Source organism: Bos javanicus, chromosome 24 (assembly GCF_032452875.1).
Source record: "Bos javanicus breed banteng chromosome 24, ARS-OSU_banteng_1.0, whole genome shotgun sequence".
Taxonomy (NCBI): Eukaryota; Metazoa; Chordata; class Mammalia; order Artiodactyla; family Bovidae; genus Bos; species Bos javanicus.
The window spans coordinates 58039799-58065735 of record NC_083891.1 but is presented as its reverse complement, the minus strand read 5'-3'; the positions used below and the strand labels follow the sequence as shown (position 1 = coordinate 58065735).

Genomic DNA, 25937 nt, shown 5'->3' with positions numbered 1-25937 from the left:
CCACAGGTCAGCCTGTGATTTACATGTCCCCTTGCAAAGAGCATTAACAGGTTACCACAAAACAGAGCTGCTGCTGCTAAGTCGCTTCAGTCGTGTCCAACTCTGTGCTATCCCATAGATAGCAGCCCACCAGGCCGCCCCTGGGATTCTCCAGGCAAGAACACTGGAGTGGATTGCCATTTCCTCCTCCAATGCATGAAAGTGAAAAGTGAAAGTGAAGTCGCTCAGTCATGTCCGACTCTTAGCAGACCTAGTCAACACATATTTGGAGTTCAGCTCCATGCCCAGTAATCAAAGACTTACAAATTAGATGTGAAAAATCAATGTTTTCTTATATATCTTAAAATAATAATTTTTAAAAAGCTAGATATAGATCTCGTTAGTAGTCCATATTGGCAATAGTATAATTAGATGACTAGAGGACTGAATATTGCTACAACCTTTAAGGCAAGCCTTCTGTCATTACACTTCAAGATCTCCAAAGACACTCATGCCCTTTGACTCTGAAACTCTTCTTAAGAACCTGCATTCCAGAAATATCAGAGTTGGAGACAAATGGTAACTACAAAGATGTTTCTGAGACTGTTATTGATAAAAGCACAAAATTGGAAATAATCTATTTAACACTAGAGGAAGGTATAGGTAAACTACAGTTCATTCACAAATATGAAATATTATACAGACATTGAAAGTCTGTTTACTTAAGGGACTTCCCTGGTGATCCAGGGGTTAAGAATCCGCCTGCCAGTGCAGGGGCATGGGTTCGATCCTTGGTCCAAGAAGATCCCACATGCCTCGGGACAGCTAAGTCTGCCAGCCACAGCTGCTTGGCCTGTGTGGGCAACTACTGATGTTTGTGCCTAGAGCCCTTGCTCTGAGACAAGAGAAGTCACCAAACTGAGAAGCCTGAGCTCTGCAACTAGAGAAAGCGCAGGAAGCAACAAACACCCAGAACAGCCAAAAATAAACAAAAATAATTTTTTTAAAGTATATTCACTTGAAAAATAAAATAATATAGGAAAATGATTATGTCATTAAACTATTAGAACAAATGTCTAAAGTATATATGCAGAATTCTTTCATGTATAAAAACACTGTGCACAATAAAAGAAGCGAAGAATAAACATCAAAATACGGACAGTGAAATCACTCTCCTTAAGTGAGGAAACAGGCCTAAGGTGATTGTTTTTTTTTCCCCTTTCTTTAGCATAATGTTTTTCAGTGTTTCTTAAATAGAACATGTATTTGAGCAAAAAAGAATAAAAAATCTTTTAAAATAGGCGTGGATAATCCACAACTTTTAAGGTTTCCTGCGCATTATTGAGGCCTTAGAGCTTTTCCAAAACTAACAAAACTAAGGTGATAAGCACCCAAGGTGGAGAAGCAGGCACACTGATGTCTTACTTGGGACGCTGTAAACTATCTCACTCTTTCTGAAGAGTCATTTCACGATATGTAACAAGCACTGCAAAATTGTTCTTAGCCTTTGACATAATAATTCCACCAGGAAACAAGTCCCCAAGGAAATAAATACAGAAGAAGAAAAAGGGGCGTGTTCCAAGACACGTGCTGAGGAGCCATTTATAATCATGAAACACTGGAAGCAATCTAAGCGCCCACCACAGAAGACGGCATATAGATCCTAAACCTGACAAGCAGCAGGCCACACCCTCAGGAGGAAATGTGTATGAGAACGGTGAAGTGAAAAAAAAAAAAAAAAAGACTGGAGAAGAACGTAGAAGAAGTAAACAGCGGTGGAGTCAGGGTCCACACGCTTCTGAAAAGTGAGTTTCTGAGTCCTAAATTGTAAGAGCTGCTTTGCCCAGAACTGGGGGCTCCCTAAGAGTTTTAAGAAAGGTGAGGAGAAACACTTGTTTCAGTTAGACTCACTTTCCGTGGATGAAGACGATCACCGGGGTAGTGAGATGGAATTGAAAGTCATTGGCAAGATACCACGTCCAGCCGTTGCACTGGAAAGAGACGGCAAAGGTCACTCCCCTCCTCCACGTGGCCAGCGGCTCGCCTCCCCGGACCAGGAGGAGGAACTCAGGGGCGGGTAAGGCGATTTCCACAGGAAGAGAAAGGACTTGAGTTAAAGATATTTCACAAACCTCATCTCAACTCTGGAGAAGGAAATGGCAACCCACTCCAGTATTCTTGCCTAGAGAATCCTGTGCATAGAGGAGCCTGGTGGGCTGCTGTCCGTAGGGTCGCACAGAGCCAGACACGACTGAAGCGACTTAGCATGCATGCATGCATTGGAGAAGGAAATGGCAACCCACTCCAGTATTCTTGCCTGGAGAATCCCAGGGACAGAGGAGTCCACTGGGCTGCCGTCTATGGGGTTGCACAGAGTTGGACACGACTGAAGCGACTTAGCAGCCGCAGCAGCGTCTCAACTCACCCCCCTAACAATCCCAGGGGAGTAGGTATTATTATTACCATTTTACATCCTGGAAATTCAGACACGCTTTCTCTCTTGTTTAAGACAACAATCACAGCTAATCTCCCAGGGCAGCGGTGGGGACTGAATTCCACCACCGTGTCACGGGTGTGAGGAGTAATCACCCTCACAGCGCGGTTGGGGTCGGAGGGCCCCTGTTGTCTCTTCCTTGCCCTCCCCCCAACTCCAGGTGGAGAGAATGTGTTCATTTATTTTATTCTGTTTTTGATTTGACAGACCGTGCTCATTGAGAACGGAGGTCTGGCTGCAGACGAGCATTAGCGGGAAACCCCGGAGTTCCCACGCGTGACTGACATGAGAGCAGCTGGCCGGAGCGACCTCATCCCGGGCTGTCTGTGCCTGTGGGGCACGAGGTGGCCCCTGTGTCTCTAATTAAGGGTGAGACGACTTCTGGGGGCAAGTCTCCCCAGGGCTTCAGAGATGAGAGGTGCCTCGGTCTCCCCTCCCACCCCGTCACTCCTGAGACCAAGCTAATCAGAAGTGACAGCTTCGCTCATCGCACCTGTGACCCCAGCCAGTCTGCCCCCAGGAAGGTGGCCGGGCCTCTGCTCCAGGGCCCCCTGTCACGGAGGGTGATGGAGGGGTCCGCCTGAAGACAGTTAAGACAGTGACGGAAGCCCTGTCGAAGCTGCCGGGCCCTTGTGAACCAAAGGCAGCCGTCTGGTTGGTCAGCGGTCCTGCAGTCAGTTTCGTGATTCTCCTTTCAGCAGAGCTTTCTGCTGCTGCTGCTAAGTTGCTTCAGTCGTGTCCGACTCTGTAAGACCCCACAGACGGCAGCCCACCAGGCTCTGCCGTCCCTGGGATTCTCCAGGCAAGAATACTGGAGTAGGTTGTCATTTCCTTCTCCAACGGATGCATGCATGCTAAGCCGCTTCAGTTGTCTCCGACTCTGTGTGACGCTATGGACAGCAGCCCACCAGGCTCCTCTGTCCACGGGATTCTCTAGGCAAGAATGCTGGAGTGGGTTGCCATTTCCTTCTCCGCAGTGCTTTCGAGGCAGGTGCAAAATCATTGACGCGGTTTAATTACAACTAGTTCACTTCCATTTGCTCCAAGCTTGGAAAGGAAGCATGACCCATATACACAGACGTTGTGAGATCTGGCTGGACATGGGGTAGAATTCATTACGGGGAGGGTGTGGTGACTCCTTCCGTCCCAATCCCGGTTCTCTGGGTGGAGGTGAAGAAGGCGTCCTTCCTGCTGGGGTGGCGTGGCCCCAGACTGCACAGTGATGGGGCGGGGGCAGCTGCGTCCAGGACAGGCAGCGCGCTGGCCCGGCCCCGGGCCCCCGCCCCGTTCCGTCTCTGCTTTCCCAGCGCCCACCCCGCCAGAGCTGGTGCAGCAACCCCCGCCTCACACCCGAGGCGAGCCTCCCTCCCACAGCCCACCTTCCTACAGCATCGCCAGAAGAAACGGGATCAGACTCGGGCTGGCCCGGGAACGCGCGCCGGATCGCGCCCCTCCGCCCCTTGCGGAAGACTTGAACGCACCGCATCCTGGACCGACAGGAAGTTATTTAGCAACAGCAAGTTCGTCCACCAGGCACGCCGGCAGTTCTCCAGGTGAAGCTTGGGCACCTCCCAGACGGGCCCCCAGGGCGCAAGGGAGAACAATCCAACCAGCAAGCACATGGAGTACAGGTGAAGAGGCTGCAACCTAGCGGGAGAGAGCCGGGAGCGAATGATTCTCCATCGGGGTTCCATACGGTCCCCTGGGGTGGGGGTCACATAGTGATGGTGGATAAGACGCTCAAAAATAGACTGTCCTGGGGGAGGGACCACGTCCTCACTCACCCCTCAAACCTTCCATTCATTCGTGGGTTCAAAGCGGCATAGGAGCTACTGATGCAAAAATACTGTTCTTCATGGAGCAAGTCGTATGTGTAAGCCACTCTGCTAGAACTTTCTAAACCTGTCCAGTAACTATGATGTCAATTTTACTGATGAGCAAATTAGAGCTCAGAGAAGTTTGAGTCCCTTACCCAAGATGGTCCAACCATATGTCAGTACTGAGATCTGTCACTGTTACCTGTTCCTTTCAGGGGCCTCCCTAGATGAACATAGCTCTCCATACCCCCTCTTATCCTCCCTTCCTGCCTCACTTCATTTCCTCCTTCCTTCCCTCACACACCACCTCCTTCCAAGCAGGGTCTGTGGCAGCTACAAGCTGATGAAGAGGACACTTGGTGTCTAGACTGGGGCTGTTCAATAAAATGTAATAATTCCAGCCACATCAGCTGTTCCGTTAGCACATTCCAGCGGCCGCATTTTAAAAAGTCAACAGTACAATTAGTTTTAATACTATACTTCATTTGGTCAATACATTCAAAATATTGTCATTTCAACAGATAGCCAATATGAAAAACTATTGAGCTATTTTGCACTCTTTTCTTTCAGAAGCCTGTGTATTGGAGATTTGCAGCCTGTCTCACTGGTCTGCCCGTCTCTGGGGCGGGGGCGGGGGGGGATGGCTTATGGACGACACGGAAGGGCACATGCAATGCGGGTGTGGCTTCTGGGTGGCCCCCAGCAGAGCCCTCTTTTTTTAAAGAATATATTTGAAAATCCAGGGCAGTACAAGGGCAGAGAGCCTATGGCCCAGAAGCATCTCTAAACATCTCGGAGGGGGCTTCAGGGCCTGCGGTGTGGGGTGACGGATGGGGGAGGGCAGGGCAGCTAGAGGAGCAGCCCCAGCAGAGGTGTGGGTCAGCACCCCGCCTCTGGTCTGCATCCCACAAAGATGACCTCCTTCCTAGAGAGCATCAGGAGGGCAGGAGGGTGGTGGGTATCTGGGAGCAGGCCTGAGGTTGCTGATCAGAGTCTGAGGGCATGGGCGCCAACTCTGCCAGGATGCACCTTCCTGGACCAGCTCAGGCTGCAGCCGCAGAGCCCTGGCCAGGTCCTGGGTCCTGCCCAGTCAGCCGTCTGACCGCGCTGCTGTGCGGATGTGGGACCGTGCTGCTGTGCGGATGCTCCCTCGGGCTTGGGCTCGCACCCCTGCCCGGCCTCCCCCCACCATCTGTCACCTCCATCTCCCCGGGAGAACCAGTCAGCCCCAGCTCCCCTCTGAACCGGAATCCGGGTCAGACACCCTCCAGAGGGACTTGGGTAGAGGTGGCATTCCGCCTCAGGCAGGCTCGTGGCCGGGCCGGCAGGGGGAGCCGAGGCTACTGGGGGGCCACGCCTGAGGGGTTACAGGGGAAAGAACACAGAGACGTGAGTTCTAGTTTTGTCTAAATTTTTCACACTGAGAAAATCGGGTCACTCCTCCCTTTCCTCTCCTGCGGAAAAGGGGGCTGACAGTTCCTTAGCTTCCTCTAAGGAGAAGGAGGACTCCCGCCTCAGATTTTCTGAGAATCAAGAGATCACTAAGAAAACTGGAGTCGGAGAATGGAGTTATGGTTGCCGGGGGGAAGGGAGAGTCAGGGAGTTTGAGAAGGACAGGTACACAAGGCTATATTTAAAATGGATAACCAGCACTCCTCTGGTGACCCAGAGGTAAGGAATCCACCTTGCCGGGGATGTGGGCTCGATCCCTGGTCTGGGAAGATTCCACGTGCCTCAAGACAACTAAGCCCGCGGACCTCACTGTGGGATTAAGACTTGATGCAGCCAAATAAATAAATACATAAAAAAAAAATCTTAAAGTGGATCACCAACAAGGACCCCCTGCAGAGCACAGGGAACTCCGCTCACTGTTACGTGGCAGCCTGGATGGGGGAGTCGGGGAGAGTGGACACATGGACATGCATGGCTGAGTCCCTGTGCTGTCCACTGGAAACTGTCCCAGCACTGTTAATCAGCCATACCCCAATACAAAATAAAAAGTTAAAAAAAAAACAACTGTTTGAAACGTGGGGCGTGTCATATAAATATACATGCCCTTCAAGTGTCTGTCCAAACTTGAAGATTCAGTCAAAGTGGGTTTGCAAAGATTAAAACCTGTGACACTAGCCACTGCCAGGGGGTGTGAGAAGCGGCCTCCTCATAGCTGGCCGGGTGGGAAGGTCAATTGGAAAACGCCCATCAGCACATTCAAGGCACCAAATGTGGAATTTTGGTGGAATTTACCTCGTAGGAATTTACCCTGCAAACGTGCCCAGACAGCTGCACAAAAATGTACAGACTTCGTGTCACTGTCTAAAAAGACTGCAAAAAACTTGGAAATCACCTTCATGCCCATTCATGGAGAGCAGTTAAATACATGATGATGGTCCACCCACACGGCGCCATCCCGGCAACCTTAAAATCAGTGAGGTGAATCCTTCCAAAAGGAAGTTAGAGAAAGATGCCAAATCATTAAGTTTAAAAAGCTATGTGCAAAATAATGCAGTATTAAGTATAGTTCTATTCGTGGGTGGGGAAAAGAATATATAAATACATGGAAAGTCCCTGCAAGAATTAATTCATAAGAAGCTGTTACCAAAGCCGTCCTGTGGGAGATGAGACTGGAAGGGGTGCCTTTATTTTTAGTATATAACCTTCTGCTACAGTTAGACATTAGTATCAATAATTTTTTTAACTTAAACCAATGGGTGGGGGCTTCCCAGGTGGTGCAGAGGTAAAGAATCCACTTGCCAATGCAGGAGATGCAGGAGACTTGGGTTCAATCCCTGGGTTGGGAAGATCCCCTGGAGGAGGAAATGGCAACCCATTCCAGTGTTCTTGCCTGGAAGTCGATGGACAGAGGAGCTTGGTGGGCTACAGTCCATGGGGTTGCAAAGAGCTGGACATGACAGAGTGCACACATCCATGAACTAATTTTTTTTTAATTTCTTTTGTTTACTTTTTTAAAATTTTATTTAATTTTTGAACTTTACATAATTGTATTAGTTTTGCCAAATATCAAAATAAATCCACCACAAGCCCCAAGGCTTGTAGGGTCTTAGTTCCTCGACCAAGGGTCGAACCCGGGCCCCTTGTATTTGGAAGGCGGATTCTGAACCACTGGACCAACGGGGAAGTCCTACTAATAAGCTAATTTTTAACTAGTGGCTCCAACTTGGAACAATCCCACAGTTTTAGGGGTCTGGAGCCTCTTCTCTCCTTGTTTCCTGTGAGATACCTGTAAGGTTTCACGCCTAGAAGCTGGGCTTTCACATTTTCTGAAACTTGCAGAAGGCCCCACTTGGTCTGCCTCTCCTGCCCTTGCCCCCATACCACAACAAAGTTCTGTCCCAGCTTGGACTCATTTGTTCTCTTCCTGGCTCCCAGCTGGCACTCTCCCAGAGCTCCCCATCTCAAGAATGTCCTCCCCATCCTCCACGTCACTTGAGCTGGAAAGTCTGCCTGTCCACGGTTGGCACCCTCTCCATATCCTCACTGCCCATGGCCAGGGCACATCCCACAACACGTCACCCCTGGGACCCTCGCCAGCATCTTGCCCCATGAGGCTTCACCACTGCACCTTCCTCCACTCTGGGCTCTCGGCCCCAACGACTGCTTTATCTGTCCAGGAAAACACGTCTGAGTCTTCACCCCCCAGCTCTGGGGCTGTTCTTCTGAAGGGTTTCCCAGGCAGCACCCACCAGGCCACTGGATCCCACACCCCAACCCCTAACAACCCGCCTGAGCACTTATCACTGAGAACGCTGGGCCTGAATGCCAGGCCCTTTCCTCCAGAAGAACACAGGGCAAGACTGGCTGCTTCACCCAGTGCTCGTCCCCAAAAGATATTGCAAGAAAAAGTATTCTGTCAAGCCTTCAGGGCGAGGACTAGATTTAATGGAGCTTGGAAGAAACCACAAAGGCAATAAAGTTCTATTTCTTAGCTTAGACTCATTCTTAAACTATTAACCACAGAAGTTAAAAAGTAAAAATAACAACAGTAATAATGATAGCTTATATTTACTGAGGGCATACTACCTGTCACATTGTTCTGAATTCTTTGCCTGCGTTATCTGTTTTGATTCTCTCAAGAGTCCAACAAAGTGAGAGCCATGATTCTGCTCATTTTTAAGATGAATAAACTCAAGCACAGAAACACTGAGACGCTCACTCAAGGCCACACAGCTGTAAATGACTGAATCAGAAGGCACGCCCAGGCAGACTGGAGTCAGATCTTACGCAGTCCGTTTGACGGGCCCAGAAGATTGTTTCAACACTCCCCTGCTATTTTGTGATGGTGCAGTGTAACAACAGAGCCGTGGACCCTAAGTAACGGGAACTGGGCTCCAGCTTAGCCACAAACCATGATTTTAAAAGTGTATACATTTTTAAATGGTGGGTTACATGGGTAGACGTTTCTTTTTCTCCCTACACGTCTACTGTCTCATTACATCACTGCCACTCTGCTATCGCACTGGCTCCATATTCTGTCCCAGTATTGTATTCCATTCTGATCCAACCAACCAGGCATTCATAAAGAATACTACCATCCTTTCTGCCTTCTTATCAGAACAACCATCATCCCAAGCTTCCACCAGCCCCTTTCCTGACTGTATCTTATTCTTTGTTTATTATTACCATTAATCCTTATTACAGGCTCCAATTACTACTAATTTACAGGAGCCATACAAATTCTGTTGAACATAGATTTCATGGGACTCTGACTGTATATTCATTGAAACCTGCTGTCCATTAGCTTTAGAAATGAGGTTTTTGTTGGTTTAATACAGTTCAAGTTTTATTAGGAAAAATACCATGCGTACTGATATCTTCCACTGTCAAAGCCATTAAACCAGAAAGAGCAACCACATTTAAACATGGTTTAAATGAAAGAAAACTATTTTTCTTTCAGTTTTTCTTTGAAAATTCTTTCAAAGGAGGGTTAAAGACTAAAAATAATAAATGATTACGCAGCAATACAGAATTGAAAGATTATATGAATAACCTACCTTATAAGGCGACTGAAAAAGTATCTGAGTATGACGCTAGGGGTTATTCCTTTGTCTGAATTCTGACGCATCTTTAAAAATGATCTTGCACTTAACCAGCCACTGAGAGGAAGAGAAGAGTAGATCACAGGAATGACTGATCAGTGATGCAGTTCACAGGTTGATCAATTTGGTTGTCTCTATCAGGACAGACTAAGTGACGCTGCAGTAACAAAACATCTTTAAGACTAAAAACAATAATAGCTTTCTCCTTGCTCGTGGTACATGTCCACGGCCAGGCACCTTGAGCTCAGCATCTTCCTCAGTATGGGAGCCAGGCCAACGGAGCAGCCTGTGACGAGAACTCTTAGGATTTACTCTCTTAAGCACTTTCTTACCTAACAAACATCAGCGTTATATTTATCATGTGGTACATTCCATTCCTAGTACATACTGGTTTTATAACTGGAAGTTTGTACCTTTTGAGTTTCCCATGCTTTGACGCTTATTCTGTTTTTTTTTTTCTTTCTTTTCTTTTCTTTTTTTTTTCAGGTATGCATGCGATCTGAGTTCCCAGGCCAGGGATTGAACCCAGGCTCTCAGCAGTGAAAGTGCAGAGTCCTAACCACTGAACCACCAGGGAATTTCTGCCTTTTAACATTTATAGCGATGAGCCTCTAGGTTTCCTTTAGGATGGACTGTTGATCTCCATGCAGTCCAAGGAACTCTCAGGAGTCTTCTCCAACACCAAGAAAATCAACCCTGAATATTCTTTGGAAGGACTGATGCTGAAGTTGAAGCTGCAATACTTTGGCGAAGAGCCAACTCATTGGAAAAGACCCTGATCCTGGGAAAGATGGACAGCAAAAGGAGAAGGGGACGAGAGAGGATGAGATGATTGGATGGCATCACTGACTCAATGGACGTGAATTTGAGCAAGCTCTGGGAGATGGTGAAGGACAGGGAAGCCTGGTGTGCTGTAGTCCATGGGATCGCAAAGAGTTGGACATGACTTAGTAACAACATGTGCATCATAGTTGCTCAGTAATGCTTGACTCTTTGCAACCCCATGGACTGTAGCCCACCAGGTTCCTCTGTCCATGGAATTCTCCAGGCAAGAATACTGGAGTGGGCTGCCATTTCCTTCTCCACGGGATCTTCCTGACCCAGGGATCCTGTATTGCAGGAGAGTCTTTACCATCTGAGCCACCAGGGAAGCCTACTATTAAGAGACATTTCTAAGTATAAAGACAGGTCAACTTAAAAAGTATCAGCAGATACATGTTTTATCTTATAATCTATAGACAATACATTAGAATATGTAATGAATCCATACACCTTTTCCAAAGGAATACCTAAGACAGATTGCAGCCATGAAATTAAAAGACACTTACTCCTTGGAAGGAAAGTTATGACCAACCTAGATAACATATTCAAAAGCAGAGACATTACTTTGCCAACAAAAGTCCATCTAGTCAAGGCTATGGTTTTTCCAGTAGTCAGGTATGGATGTGAGAATTGGACTGTGAAGAAAGCTGAGTGCCGAAGAATTGATGCTTTTGAACTGTGGTGTTGGAGAAGACTCTTGAGAGTCCCTTGGACTGCAAGGAGATCCAACCAGTCCATCCTAAAGGAGATCAGTCCTGGGTGTTCATTGGAAGGACTGATGCTGAAACTCCAATACTTCGGCCACCTCATGTGAAGAGGTGACTCATTGGAAAAGACTCTGATGCTGGGAGAGATTGAGGGCAGGAGGAGAAGGGGATGACAGAGGATGAGATGGCTGGATGGTATCACCGAATTGATGGACATGAGTTTGGGTAAACTCTGGGAGTTGGTAATGGACAGGGAGGCCTGGCGTGCTGCGATTCATGGCGTCGCAAAGAGTCGGACACAACTGAGCATCTGAACTGAACTGAACTGAACCCAAGACAGAAGTAGCAGTAAAGTTATAAATGACAGTCATCAATGAGATGAAATAATTTAGACGAAGCTTTTCTCTGTCAAAGAGATGGGGACTGGGCAAGTGGTCAGGAAGGAAATACAATGTGCTTTTAATTTTGCGTGAAAAATAACGTTCAGTTCCACGTTGCTGAACATAGCTCTGTTTTTGCCAAATAAATCCTCTACTTCAAATTACTGTCCAAAAGCTTTATTAAAACTCTGCTTCTGGCCTTTGTTTTGGAATCTGTTACTTTTGCTGCCGCCTCCTGACTGCTGTCCTCTGAAGCTCCTACTTCTTTCCCACTGTCCCCTGACACCTCGGTTGCCCTCGTGCTGTCCTGAGGCCTCAACTGTCTTCCCGCTGTCCTTGGAAGTTGCGATATCCTTCCCATGGACGTTCTCGCTCTGGTTGCTCCATGGCCACAGAACGCGGCCCGTGCCGCGCATCACGCCTCTCTTCTGTACCGCTGCCACTGACGCAGTAGGGATGTCCAAGCAAACACCCGACCTTCCTTCGAGAAAGACCATTCCCTTCACTTTGGAATCAATATCCTCACCCAGCTGCTCTTTAGGTTCTTTCCAAGCATAGCTAATGTTTGGCATTTCAATCGAGCACTGCAAGATCATGGTCACAAAGCCTGCTTCCGAACTGATCAAGAAGCGCTGGTCTACCGACGTGGCACCGGAAATGTAACAACATATAACAACCTACAACTTAGTAGCAGCAATAGCTCACGACCCTTGTTGGTGTTTCTCTAAAGAACAAGTGTGTTTCCTATTGCAAAAGAAGGCTCTGTGTGTATGTGTGTGTGTGTGTGTGTGTGTGTGTGTGTATTGGGCAGGACTTGGAAGGGATCAGTGAGGGTTAGAGACTGTCTACTCTCTGCCAGCAAGAGTTTCTTTTGAAATGCAGCAAGCTGGATTCACTATAATAGGGACAAAATTTATAGAGACAAGTGAAAGAGAGCACTGAGTTGAGGAAGTAGCATGGCCAATTCTGGTTCCGGCTGCCTCTTAGTTTCCAGAAAGAATGAATCAGGGTCTCCCTCTGTGTGTGGGCAAGCACCGTCTCAAGTTCACAAAGACAGGAAAAGAGAAAGGCTGGCAGGAAAACAGGCTCCGAGCAAGACAAGAGGTTCCAGCCGTCCTGATCTGTCCTTGCCAGCTCCCCTCCCGGGCTTGGAGCCCTGCCGACCAGCCCCAGCCAGCATATGGCATCTTTTGTTGCCGTGTTCTTACTAGCTTCCTTGCAGGAAACAGAGCTCTGGTGTTTGAATTGCTATCCCCTGGGCGGACCTCCCCGCCCTGCAGAGGCTCCCACTCTGTTCTTGGATTTTGACTGCCTGGTTAGACCCAGGTAAGCTCTCTCGGAACGTCTGGTGCCCAGTAGCCCAGATATCATAGTCTTGTTCGCTGCAGATGGTGGACTCTATCCCTCGCCTGTCTGGGCTGCTCTCTATTGGATAGAGCATGGTTGGACAGATGAACGTGCGTGCATGCTCAGTCACTAAGTCCTGTGCGACTCTTTTGCGACCCTATGGACTGTAGCCCACCAGGCTCCTCTGTCTGTGGGATTTCCCAGACAAGAATACTGGAGTGGATTGCCATTTCCTCCTCCAGGGGATCTTCCCAACCTAGGGACCAAACCCACGTCTCCTTCATCTCTTGTATTGGCTGGTGGATTCTTTACCTGCCGAGCCATCAGGAAGCCCCCGGATGGATTAATGCTTAGCAGTTAATGATGCCATCTACCATCACCATCTCCCTCTAAAGGAAGGGATACATAACTCCAAACAGGCAGAGACAGGCCAGCACAGAGGCTGGAGCTCGGACTCTGGGACCAGGCTGCCAGGACCACGCCCTTCACGCTCAGCTCCCTTATCTTTAAAGCGGCGATTTCGGTGGTCTGCCATACAAGGGACAATATTCAGCCATAAAAAGAAATGAAGTACTGATAAGTGCTTCAACATAGATGAACTTCATAAACGTCATGCTAGCTGAGAGAAGCCGGGCATAAAAGCACTCTGTGTGAGCCGCTTGTATGAAGTATCCAGAGCAGGTAAATCCACACTGGAGAAAGCAGGTTTCTAAGAACTGGAGGTAGGAGGGGCTGGGGAAAACTACTTAATGGGTGTGAGGTTTCCCTGAGGGTGATGAAAACGTTTTGGAACCGGATAGAAGGGGGAGCTGTGCCACAAAGCGAATGCACCAAGTGCCACTGCATCATTCGCTACTGCTGAGTCGCTTCAGTCATGTCCGACTCTGTGTGACCCCATAGACTGCAGCCCACCAGGCTCCCCCGTCCCTGGGAGTCTCCAGGCAAGAACACTGGAGTGGGTTGCCATTTGCTTCTCCAATGCATGACAGTGAAAAGTGAAAGTGAAGTTGCTCAGTCGTGTCCGACCCTCAGCGACCCCATGGAGCCTCCAGGCTCCTCCGTCCATGGGATTTTCCAGGCAAGAGTACTGGAGTGGGCTGCCACTGCCTTCTCCGAATCATTCATGGGAGTGGTTAATTTTATGTGATGCAAATTTCACCCCAACCCCCAAAGAACAGAACAAAAAAACTGAGGATTTTAACAGTTGTCCCTACTGTATAGGAACACCATGAGGATTGCATGATATAATGCTGCAAAGGACTTTACGCAGAGGCTGACACTGATCAAACATCTAAGAAAATTTGCCTCTTATTAGTTAATTTAAATAAACACCACTTTATATAACCTCACACTATTTTCTTATTTTTTCCCACATTTCGCTGTGGTGAGAACTGGCAACTTGATCATGGATTTGCACCATACCAGGAGCCAGAATTTGAGAAGTGCTGAAATAAACAAGTTTGATCAATAAAATCACCTTTTATAAAAGGTCTTTTTAGAGAGCCATCCAGAATAATTTAAAGAGAGGAACTGGCGGCCTCGGTACCGTCCAGGGACGCCCAGAGGCAGAGGCCAGGGAGAGTCAGCGTGAGCCCTTCGGTGTTTCAACAGGCACGTCCACACTTCCCCAAAGAGCCACGAGCACAACTCCAGCCACGAGAGCACCACATTACCTGATCAGGAAAAACGTGTCCACTCCGAGATAGAAGGGGCCACTCCGAGAATAAAGGTACAGTGGGTTTCTAGGCACCCTGGCCTTCCATTCAAGCACATTATCTGTAAAAAGGTAGGACACAGTGTCTTTTTATTGAACGGAAGAAAATCTTGTGATTTATCTTTTCAAAAAAACACCTTTAGCTTTCAGCTGTATTGAGAGGGTTTTGTGCATCCGTGCGATTCACTTAAGAGGAGAACGTGGAATGGAAGTAAGAGAGGGTGGCTCGGTAGCTGCCTGCAGCCTGGGTTCTCGCCTGGGGCCCTCTGCAGGGCCCGAGGCCTCCGTGGAGCTACAGCAGCATCGCCTGTTCAGATCCCCTGGGGGTCCGCAAACTGCCCTGGGCTGGCCCTGCCCTCAATTCTGACATGTGTTTGTAGGTCCCACTTGGAGAGTTCCACTCTGTCGATGGGAGCTCTTCTGGAGTGTACCAACAGAAAGAAGATCCACAAATACTGATTTTATACTAGTGCACAATGTTTATCTATATTCGCCTATTTTTCCAGGAGAGGGGAAAAAGAAGTTTCTGGATTCATTAATCATGACAAGAGGGAACCCAGCTCTTCGAAAGGTAAAAATAAAATACTCAGCTATCCCTGTTCACCAGGGAATCGCGTGTCTGGTTTACACCTAAGGGAAGGTAAAGCAACCACGGGACACTGGCCCAGAACACTCATTTATGGAGGCCACAGCCACGTCTCGAGGAGGAAGGCCACTCGAGAAGGCTGCAGGCTCCCCTCCTAGGGCCTGACGTGATCTCCTACACGAAAGGCCCTCCCTTCCTTGACTACTCCAGAGATCCCTCAGTCTTCCGCACCCAGAGACAGCCATGCAGTCATCTGACTGGTGTGCCCGGACACGATCCAGAGGAGGCTCAACACTCGGAGGCCGTTCAAGGCGGGGCACGTGCTTCCCAGCGTCTTTGTGGTCCAGAGGGCTGGCACATTCTTCTGCCAAGAAAAGCATTTCAGAGCACGGTCCACGGCTCCTAGGAAACCTGGGCAGGAGCAAAGGCATTACTGCCCACACTGAAAGCCAGAGCAGGCCACACGCTGCCCCCCAAACAAGAGGCAAACCTGCACGCCAGTGATCCTGGCCGCCCCCCAGACGCTGCCTCCCTTAGACCGTGGAAAGCTCAGCCCAGTTCTCCTTGTCCCCTCTTGAGCTATCTGTGGCTCTCTGGACTTGGTCTCCCTCCTCTAGGAGCCTCGACTTTCCCTAACAGTCTTGATCTGAGATTGGTGCCCACGCCATCTCATAACAGAATAGGCTTCTCGTCTCAGGCCCCAGGAATGCCAAGGCCTGCCCGCCTCCATCATGTTTCACAGAGGGTTAGGCGAAGGGAAACTTAGACATCATTGAGAAGTCACACACTCCCTAAAGCCAGCGTGGGGCTTGAAATGGCATCCCTGGGGCTCGCCCAAGAATGAATCGCTTGCAACAACATCCCTAAGAACGCAGAGCAGCAGAGGCAGCAGCAGCGAAGGGTGCCGGCCTTAGAGTTAGTCGGACACTCCTGGCTCTGAATCTGCCATGTATTAGCTCTGGGACCTCTGTCAAGTGAATTAACTTCTCTGTGCCCAAATTTCCACAACTGCAGAATGGGAATCAAGGTCGATCTTAGAATCATGGGCTGATCACAGGAATCAAATGAGACAGAGTCACAGCTGCTACCACTCACCAGTTTAAACTCCATTACTTAAAGAACGGTAAATGCCTTCTACTTAATTTATTCCCTTTCGTTTAAAACAAATTTAATTTGGCTCATCCCGAGAGCCCACGAAGTGTCTGGAATTGCCAAACAGGAGCCTCCGAAACTCAAGCTGGCTCCGGGAGATTCATTGTTTTCTCCAGGACGTCACTGGGTGCCTCAAACGTGAGCACAAGAATTCCTCGCAGAACTGAAACTCATTCACAATCAAGATCAGGCTTATAAACAAGCTCTGGAAATTTAAGTCAATTTCTTAAATGGAAGAACGTAATTAGCATTGTGAGGTTCCAGGGGTAAGGGGGAGTTTTTCCCCTGGGGTCGCTCTCAGAGGTGTCTGCCTGGACGGGAAGCTCACCCTCCTGCTTAGAGGGATTTTTGCTCAGCAGGAGCGGGCGTGGGCCTACTCCTCTGGGTTCCCCAGCTCTAAAGGGGAGTCATGAGAGCTGGGCTTTGTCCAGCTCTGCCAGTTCCTTTACCTCTGAACCTGTTTCCTCACTTTTTTTCCTAATCAGAATTTTTTTAATTTTGTATTTTCTGGCTGGCTGGGTCTGCGGTGCATCGCCGGCTTTTCTCTAGCTGCAGTGGGTGGGGCTCCTCTCCGCTGTGCTGCTCTGGCTTCTCAGGGCAGGAGCCTCTGTTGTTGCCGAGGGAGGGCTTTGGGGCTCCCGGCTTCAGCAGCTGCGGCTCATGAGCTCCGGAGTCTTGGCCCCGGACTCTAGAGCACAGGCCCAGTATAATTGTGGCACACAGGCCCGCTTGCTAGTCGACATGTGGGATCTTCCCAGACCAGGGACTGAAACTGTGTCTCACATCGGCAGGCAGATTCTTTACCACTGAGCCATCAGGGAAACCCTTTCTTCACTTTCAAACTGAGCACACTTTTTGGCAGGGCTGTTGTGAGGTTTCAAGAGCAATATTTGTCAAATATCTGGCCCCAGGCCTAATTTGGCAAGCAAGCACAGAATACATTTGGCTATCATTATTTTTTTTCCCATCTAAATTCCACTTGCGAGTGAACTTAACTAACAGTAGCTACCAGACTGTCTGAAAATAACTGGTCCAGAGAGAAGGCAGACTCTGAGCCCCGTTTCGCTCATTTGTAAATGAAAAGTATCTTAAACCACAGGAGCAGAGGGAGGATCGGGTTAAACAATGCATGCGGTTACCTAAGTGGGATCCCTGGACCAGTAGCTTCAGCATCACCTGGGAACCGTCAGAAAGGCGCAGTCCAGCTCCACCCTAGACCAGCGGAATCAGAATCCTAGACAGCTGCGCCCGGGGATCCGACTGTGACAAGCCCTCCGGGTGATTCTGCTGCTCACCGGGTGTGACAGTGCTTTGAATTTCCGGATCTTCCCAGTGATTATTACTATGAGCCCACTCTCAGTAACTGAGAGCCCAGTATTACTACAAGCCAACTACCAGGACCTCCCTGGCAGCTCAGACAGTAAAGAAAATCCGCCTATATAATGCAGGAGACCTAGGTTCGATTCTTGGGTCGGGAAAATCTCCTGGAGAAGGGAATGGCTACCCACTCCAGTATTCTTGCCTGGAGAAGTCCATGGACAGAGGAGCCTGACTGGCTACAGTCCATGGGGTCCCAAAGAGTCAGACACGACTGAGCGACTAACTCTTTCTTTCTACTTTTAGTAACAGACCGTAGAAGAAGAGCCCCCGGGCTGAAGTCCATAGCCATTAACTTCAAGAAAATGTCCTCAAATATTTGTTCCTATCCTTCTCATCTAAATAGTGAAGAACAGGGACTTCCCTGGCAGTCCAGTGGCTAAGGCTCGGCACTCCCAACGTGGGGGCCTGTGTTTAATCCCTGGTCAGGGAACTAGATCCCACACACCCAAGAGTCTGCATCCCACACCTGAAAGATTACACTGCTGCAAGGAAAGTCAAAGACACAGAGTGTTATGCTGATTTAACTTCCTAGAGAGTGTAAAAATAGAGAAAAAAAAATGTTGAACCTAAGGGTCTCTCCATCTCGATTATTTCCAAACATTCAGGAATGTGACATTTCACTCTGATGGTCAGTCAGTCAGTTCAGTCCCTCAGTCGTGTCCGACTCTTTGTGACCCCATGAATCGCAGCACGCCAGGCCTCCCTGTCCATCACCAACTCCCGGAGTTCACCCAAACTCACGTCCATCGAGTCAGTGATGCCATCCAGCCATCTCATCCTCTGTCGTCCCCTTCTCCTCCTGCCCCCAATCCCTCCCAGCATCAGAGTCTTTTCCAATGAGTCAACTCTTCGAATGAGGTGGCCAAAGTACTGGAGTTTCAGCTTTAGCATCATTCCTTCCAAAGAACACCCAGGGCTGATCTCCTTTAGAATGGACTGGTTGGATCTCCTTGCAGTCCAAGGGACTCTCAAGAGTCTTCTCCAACACCACAGTTCAAAAGCATCAATTCTTCACCGCTCAGCCTTCTTCACAGTCCAACTCTCACATCCATACATGACCAGTGGAAAAACCATAGCCTTGACTAGATGGACCTTTGTAGGCAATGTAATGTCTCTGCTTTTCAATATGCTATCGAGGTTGGTCATAACTTTCCTTCCAAGGAGTAAGCGTCTTTTAATTTCATGGCTGCAGTCACCATCTGTAGTGATTTTGGAGCCCCCAAAAATAAAGTCTGACATTGTTTCCACTGTTTCCCCATCTATTTCCCATGAAGTGATGGGACCAGATGCCATGATCTTCATTTTCTGAATGTTGAGCTTTAAGCCAACTTTTTCACTCTCCTCTTTTACTTTCATCAAGAGGCTTTTTAGTTCTTCACTTTCTGCCATAAGGGTGGTGTTATCTGCATATCTGAGGTTATTGATATTTCTCCCGGCAATCTTGATTCCAGTTTGTGCTTCTTCCAGCCCAGCATTTCTCATGATGTACTCTGCATAGAAGTTAAATAAGCAGGCTGACAGTATACAGCCTTGACGTACTCCTTTTCCTATTTGGAACCAGTCTGTTGTTCCATGTCCGGTTCTAACTGTTGCTTCCTGACCTGCATACATGTTTCTCAAGAGGCAGGTCAGGTGGTCTGGAATTCCCATCTCTTGAAGAATTTTCCACAGTTTATGGTAATCCACACAGTCAAAGGCTTTGGCATAGTCAAGAAAGCAGAAATAGATGTTTTTCTGGAACTCTCTTGCTTTTTCCATGATCCAGCAGATGTTGGCAATTTGATCTCTGGTTCCTCTGCCTTTTCTAATACCAGCTTGAACATCTGGAAGTTCACGGTTCACGTATTGCTGAAGCCTGGCTTGGAGAATTTTGAGCATTACTTTACTAGTGTGTGAGATGAGTGCAATTGTGCAGTAGTTTGAGCATTCTTTGGCATTGCCTTTCTTTGGGATTGGAATGAAAACTGACCTTAAATATAAAAAAAAAATTTCTCCAGCCACAGAACACAGAAATGTCCCATTCTGTGACCACAGGTAAAGGTAGCGGCTGAGAAAGCCAAGGTAACCTTAGTGTCCCCATCAGAGAGGGTCTTACTTTGGGTGAAGAACCTAAAGCTTCAGGGCTGATTCCTGGTACCATCCCTGGTGTGTCTGCCTATGGTCTGGCCTTAAACACAGGCTTGTGGGTTAGCCCTTTTTAAAAATAATTTTACTCATCTATGTATTCACTTTTGGCTGCGCTGGGTCCTCATTGCTGTGTGGGTCTTCTCCAGTTGCGGTGAGCGGTGGAGGGGAGGGTGGCTACTCTCCAGCTGTGGTGCGAGGGCTTCTCGTTGTGTCGGCTCCTCTTGATGCACAGCACAGGCTCCAGGGTGCTTGGGCTCAGTAGTTGCAGCCCCAGACTCAAGAGCACAGGCTGAGCACTACTTGGGCTTCGTTGCTCCGAGGCATGCGTGCTCTACCTGGACGGGGGTTCGAACCCACGCCTTTCTCATTGGCAGGTGGATTCTTTACCACTGAGCCACCAGGGAAGCCCCTGTGCGGCAGCCTCTCAAGCGATGACAAGCAACAATGAGTTCTGATGACTGACTGTAAACTCGCCCTCAAGCTCACACCCTGCACGTAGCAGGCCCCTGGGGCCCAGCTGACCTCCGCGAGGCCCGTGCAGCAAGAGGTCTTGGCCAGTTAAAGCCCCTACCCTTCCCTCCTGCTTCTGGTCTCACTGAGAGAACAAGGGAAAGAACAGCGAGTTAGGAGGAGGGGAGGACACATTACCTCACTGAATTCCTTCAACAAACCCCGTTTTATGTCCCCATTTTACACATGTGGAGACTGAGGCTCCTAGAAGTCGAACAACCTGACCAAGGGCAGAGTCAGAAACTAAAGCGGGTTTGAGAAGAGACTGCTAAGCATGTGTCTTCCTGCCACGTCCACCCTGGAATCTTCTACACTGGCAGCCGGGGAGCAGAGAGAGTTCTTGCATCGTGTCAGGTGAGAAATAACAGAGGGGTCTGAGGCTGAGAAAGATGAAGGCAGGAGGAGAAGGGGACGACAGAGGATGAGATGCTTGGATGGCATCAGCGACTCCATGGACTTGAGTTTGAGCAAGCTCCGGGAGTTGGTGATGGACAGGGAGGCCTGGCGTGCTGCAGTCCATGGGGTCGCAAAGAATCGGACACAACTGAGTGACTGAACTGAACTGAGGCTCAAGGCGAGGCCATCAAAACTGTCCTCAACATGTGATGGGGTCATAAGAGAAACAAGAGAGTAAGCAGATTTATTTTCTGAGGCCTCAGAGGACAAACCAGGGCCCAGAAATGGAAAGAACAGGGCAGCAGGGCTTGATGCTGTGCAGAAGGCTGGCAGTGAACATTTCCGAGGCCTCCCGATTTGGGGAGGAAGTCATACAGCGACTGCTAGGTCTTCTCAGCACTTACATCACCCTCGTACAAACACGCTTTTCCCGTTTTTCTCATTGTTGGGGTATTTTTGCTGGTGCTGCTGCTGTGCTTGTTTTAGCCTGAGGATCCGAGCAGGATCTGATAAAGTCATCACTATGCTTCCACACGGGCCATGTTCCCTGCACCTACTTGAGCACGTGTTCCTATTCTTCTGGTCCGGTCACTGCGATGTTGTTTTGTTTTTTTCCCCTCTCATTGGAGTGAAGGAAGGACAATTATGTGGACCTAAGGGGCTCTGCCAAAAATTATTCCACATCTACTTGGGAAAGCGTTAGCTGCTCTCAGTCGTGTCCAACTCTTTGCGACCCCATGGACTGTAGTCTGCCAGGCTCCTCTGCCCTTGGAATTCTCCAGGCAGGAATACTGGAGAGGGTAGCTTTTCCCTTCTCCAGGGGAATCTTCCCAACCCAGGGATCAAACCCAGGTCTCCCGCATTGTAGGCAGATTCTTTACCAGCTGAGCCACCAGGGAAGCCCAAGAATACTGGAGTGGGTAGCCTATGCCTTCTCCGGTGGATCTTCCCGACCCAGGAATTGAACCAGGGTCTCCCAGGGTCTCCCGCACTGCAGGTAGATTCTTTACCAACTGAGCTATCAGGGAAACCCAAAAATAGCATTGTTTCCACTCTACTTGTGAGGCTATTCTTATTTCAAAATGTGTGTGTGTGTGTGCATTTGCCCTGCCATATGGGCAGGTGGACAGGAAGGTAAACTCTTTTTTACCTTTTTTTACCTTTTTAACTAGAACACAACCCACTGTGAGTTGTGCCCACCCAGCCTCTCGCTGCTCTGCACTGGGCGGTCTGTTCTGCTCCTGGTCCCTCAGGTTGCACACTCACGGCCCTGGTGCCAGCTTGTATGTAAACCGCTTCCATCGGTGCTGCTGGGAAGGTCCTGTGAGTCACCTGCGTAGCTGTGACACTGAAAATGGACGCTGTGCTCACGGGAAGGTCCCTTGGAGAAGGACTACAGTGAAACCCAATCGCTGTTCTGACCTAGACTTTTCGTCGTGCAAAGACACACTTGGTAACTGTACCCAAGAAAGAAAGTGGCTTTTTCAGCGACCTCGCCTGCGAACACACGGATAGGAGACAAACACCGAACGGTGGAGAGCAGAGACCCACCCTCCCAGCCGGCTTTCGGATGCTGGCAGGCATCACCAGACCCTAGCCCTGCAGGGACTGTTTCCTAACAGCGCCGTCCTCTAAGTCACCTCTCGTGAGTTTGTTAACAGGCCTACTTTTTCCTCCGCTCGGGGTTCCTGATGGTGAGACGGGCGCACAGCCCACCGGCTGGTCTCTGCTTCCTGGCCTGCTCCCCACCGGCGCTCTCAGAGGCAGGCTCCCGTAGGCGGCCGGAGGCTCCTCGGGTTCCGGTGACACCTGGCGGTCTGACCCCCACCCGGTGGCAGCCACGTAGACGGTTCCCGCCAGAGGGAGGGCGAGTCCCAGGAAGCTGAGGACCCTGCAGGGAGATGACACAGGTGTGACCGCGCCTGGAGCACGCCGGCACCGCGGTGAGATGCGGAGAAAGCAGCGCAGGAGAAAACCTGCTCCCACTGCTCCTAAACGTGGGCAAGCGGAGACACTTCTAAGGGTTAGGAGTGGCTTCCTAAGAAAAAATAATGAAAGACATTACAAAGTCAGAGATGAACGGATTTCACTAAACTCCTTATGATAACTGTAAATTTTAAAAAACAAAACACCATAACAAACAAAAAGCAATCAAGACACTGAGGAAGATATTTGCAGGCGATACGACTAAGGAGTCATATCCTTCATCCATAGAATGATCTTTAAAAATCAGTAAGAACCCAGCTCACACAGACATAGAAAGGGGATGAAGAGAATGAATAGCAGTGAACCTGAGAAAGGAAAGCCCTTATCACCAACTTTTTAGTGTAAATTAGGTCCATGTATGTATCTATCAGATTGGCACTGGTTATTATAAAGGGAGCTTGGGTGGCTGGGTGATGATACAGACACGGGCGTCTCTCACTGGAGCAGCAGAATGAGGTTTGCAGGAAAGCTCTTTACCAGAAGACCTGAGCGCTGGGCCGGCAAGTCTGCTGCCCTTAGTATGTCCTAAGGAACCACGTCAGGTGCAACTAAGACTTCACAGGCAAGTCTGCCGAGGTGTCTGGGTGAGAAGCAATGCCTCAAATAAAAGAAATTCAGGGGCTTCTCTGGTGGCTCAGTGGTAATGAACCTACCTGCCAATGGAGGAGACACGGCTTCAATCCCTGATCCGGGAGGATCCCACCTGCCGGGCAGCAGCCAAACCCGTGCACCTCAGTACCGAGCCTGTGCTCTAGAGTCCAGGAGCCACAGCTACCGGCCCGAGCACCCCAGAGCATGTGTCTGCACCAAGATGAGTCACGGCCACAAGAAGCCTGAGCTCTGCAACCAGAGAGTAGCCCCCACTTGCTGAAACTAGAGGAAAGCCCTCGCAGGAACAAAGACACAGCACAGCCAGATATATACATATACACATATATAAGAAATTCATCGTCAGGGTCACGCGATAGAAACAGAAGTAACTCGGGACAGGACACTTTTCTCAGTGATCCCCAAAGCCCATCACACTTGGGTGTGGCCAGCTTCCTCTGGAACACATTCGAATTTTCTTGTTAAGGTAACAGAGAGCACTGGACAGACGTCACTCAATGAACGACAGTGAAACGGCCGAGTGCAGCTGGTGAGCAGCGGTTGATGAAACAGCCCAGCACACACATCGCAGCCCGGGACTGGGCGGTCTGTACTCACAGACACAGAGCCACAAACGTGTCCAGGGGGAACAGTCCAGTGGCACACCTGGCCACACCCCCGCCAGCCGAGGAGGAAGAGTTCACTGCAAAGAGGGCGAGGGAAGGAGCCCAGAACGAAGCCTTTCTGAATCTTAAAATATCTACCAAGAGAAAGGAGAAAAAAAAATAAGATTGCGTTAGTAATACTTTGCTTGGCAATAAAAACATGACCCTTTTCCAAGAGCTTTCATATTTATCATTTCAAAATCAAGTCTTGACATTACAAAGGGCATCTGGCTTTAATATATCTGATTTACAGGTGGGAAAATTAGAGCTCAAAGATGCTGAAACTCAGAGACCTGGGTACCATAAGCCCAGATGGAGGTGGACTGTGGGTCCTCTGTGTCCTCAGCCTGACCAGGCTCTGCATCTTTTCCCAGCCCCTGGACAGGGAAAGACAGTCCATGGAAACCCCGTTGCTGCCTCATATCTTGCTGTGAGCAGGTCCCCACAAGAGAGAAAACTGCAACACGAGGTGTAAAAATAGGGTGCTACGAGCTAGGGGAAGGTGCTGTCTGAGTCTGAAGATAAGAGGCACCAGCCGAGGACACAGCTAATCGATCACCGATGGCTCAGGGTGCAGCAGACTCGGGGTTGATCCCTGGCTCGGGAAGATCCCCTGGAGAAGGGAATGGCAACCCACTGCAGTCTTCTTGCCTGGAGAATCCCGGGGACAGAGGAGCCTGGTGGGCTGCAGTCCATGGGGTCGCAGAGAGTTGGACACTGAGTGACTGTGCATGAGCATGAATTAGTCGCCACGAGAAATAGTTTGTAAAAATATTACTGGCGACACTGGGGAACAGAGGCCTCAAATGTCAGCGTGCCTCAGAATTACCTGGAGGGCCCAGGAAATAGACTGCTCCCTGCCTCCCCTCACTGCCTAAGAATTTCCATTTCTAACATTCCCAGGAGCTCCTGCTGCTAACTGGAATGCATACTTTCAGAATCCCGGTTGGGAAGATCCCCTGGAGGAGGAGGACATGGCAACCCACTCCTGTATTCTTACCTGAAAAATCCCATGGACAGGGGAGCCTGGCGGGCTAATGCCCATGGGTCGCAAAGATTCGGATATGACTGAGTGACTAAGCACAGCAGTTTGAGAACACCAGACCAGGGGACTTGCAAAATCTCAGCAAAGGATGGAGGACACAGTGTGGTCTAATAAAGAACAACACTAAGGACTTCTCTGGTGGTCCAGCGGTTAAGCATCTGCCTTGCCGTGCAGGGCACGCAGGTTCAATCCCTGGTCAGGGAACTAAGATCCCACGTGATGCAGAGTGACTAAGCCCCCACGCCACAAAGATCTCACATGATGCAACGAACATCCTGCATCTGCAACTAAGACCCAAGGCAGCCAACTAAATAAAAACATTTTTAAATAAACATAATAGCAACACTGTTATAAACAAGGAAAAAACGACTGCCGTTAAGTGCCCACTCGCTCTGAGACATGCCTTAGTCATTGTTTTTAATCTGTCAACATCCCTAGAAGGAGCCGTTGTTCACCTTCTTTTACAGACAAGGAAGATTCTCCATAAATAACTTCATGAGCCTGAGCGCAGCGGTTAAGAACACAGGGTCTGCAGTGTGGGAGTCCACATCCACCCCTGACTATGACCTTGGGCGAGTTAGCCGAATCTCTGTGTGTCTCGGTTTCCCTCTTGGTGAAATGGAGGTAAGAGTACCGACTTCACACGGTTGTTGTGAAGATTAAATGTAGCCCCAATTCTAAAGCACTTAGTGCCCACCATTGAGTCAGAGCTCGGTAAATGCCGGTTGTCTTTATGACGATTGCCGCCGAGCGGCAGGGCCAGAACTCACCCCAGGTCTGTGGGAACTTGAAGGATGTGGTCTTTTCGTTCCCTCAGACCACCCCAGCTCGCCACACTACCAGACTTGCGTTCAGAAATGTGGGGTTCGCGCCACCTTGCTCTGTGACTCTGGGCGAGTCCCTTCACCTCTCTGGCTCTCACTCTCTCACATGTGTAACGAGGAAGCGTGGGTCGAACAAAATGTACTCTCGTGCGCCTGCCACCTCCCGGATCCACTGTTCCCATGAGAGTGACCAGAGGCTTTCTGGAATGTTCAAACAGGCCACTTAGATTAATAACGTGTGAGTCCTTGTGAGTCTTCCCGTCACCTGTTAGAGGTGGAGATGGGAAGCAAGAGCTGCCCGTGGATGCTCAGCACCGGCCAAGCACGGGGGGCTCAGTCAGAGGTCCCCAAGGGCCAGGGCAGC

General features: G+C 49.3%; 1 protein-coding gene and 1 non-coding gene across 2 annotated transcripts in view; both read right to left on the bottom strand.

Annotated features, from left to right (window-relative positions):
• Nucleotides 1-25937, bottom strand: part of LOC133237798 (O-acyltransferase like protein-like) — a 66450-nt gene that overhangs the window by 15687 nt on the left and 24826 nt on the right. Inside the window, exons 4-10 of the mRNA XM_061400340.1 lie at nucleotides 23658-23799; nucleotides 22133-22356; nucleotides 15132-15311; nucleotides 14274-14376; nucleotides 9300-9401; nucleotides 3955-4120; nucleotides 1891-1970 (exon numbers count right to left, since the gene is read on the bottom strand). Coding sequence (XP_061256324.1) covers nucleotides 1891-1970; nucleotides 3955-4120; nucleotides 9300-9401; nucleotides 14274-14376; nucleotides 15132-15311; nucleotides 22133-22356; nucleotides 23658-23799 — 997 coding nt within the window. The remainder of the gene's footprint in view (nucleotides 1-1890; nucleotides 1971-3954; nucleotides 4121-9299; nucleotides 9402-14273; nucleotides 14377-15131; nucleotides 15312-22132; nucleotides 22357-23657; nucleotides 23800-25937) is intronic.
• Nucleotides 9849-9921, bottom strand: TRNAE-UUC (transfer RNA glutamic acid (anticodon UUC)). The gene has a single exon. It is a non-coding gene; the product is annotated as a tRNA-Glu (tRNA).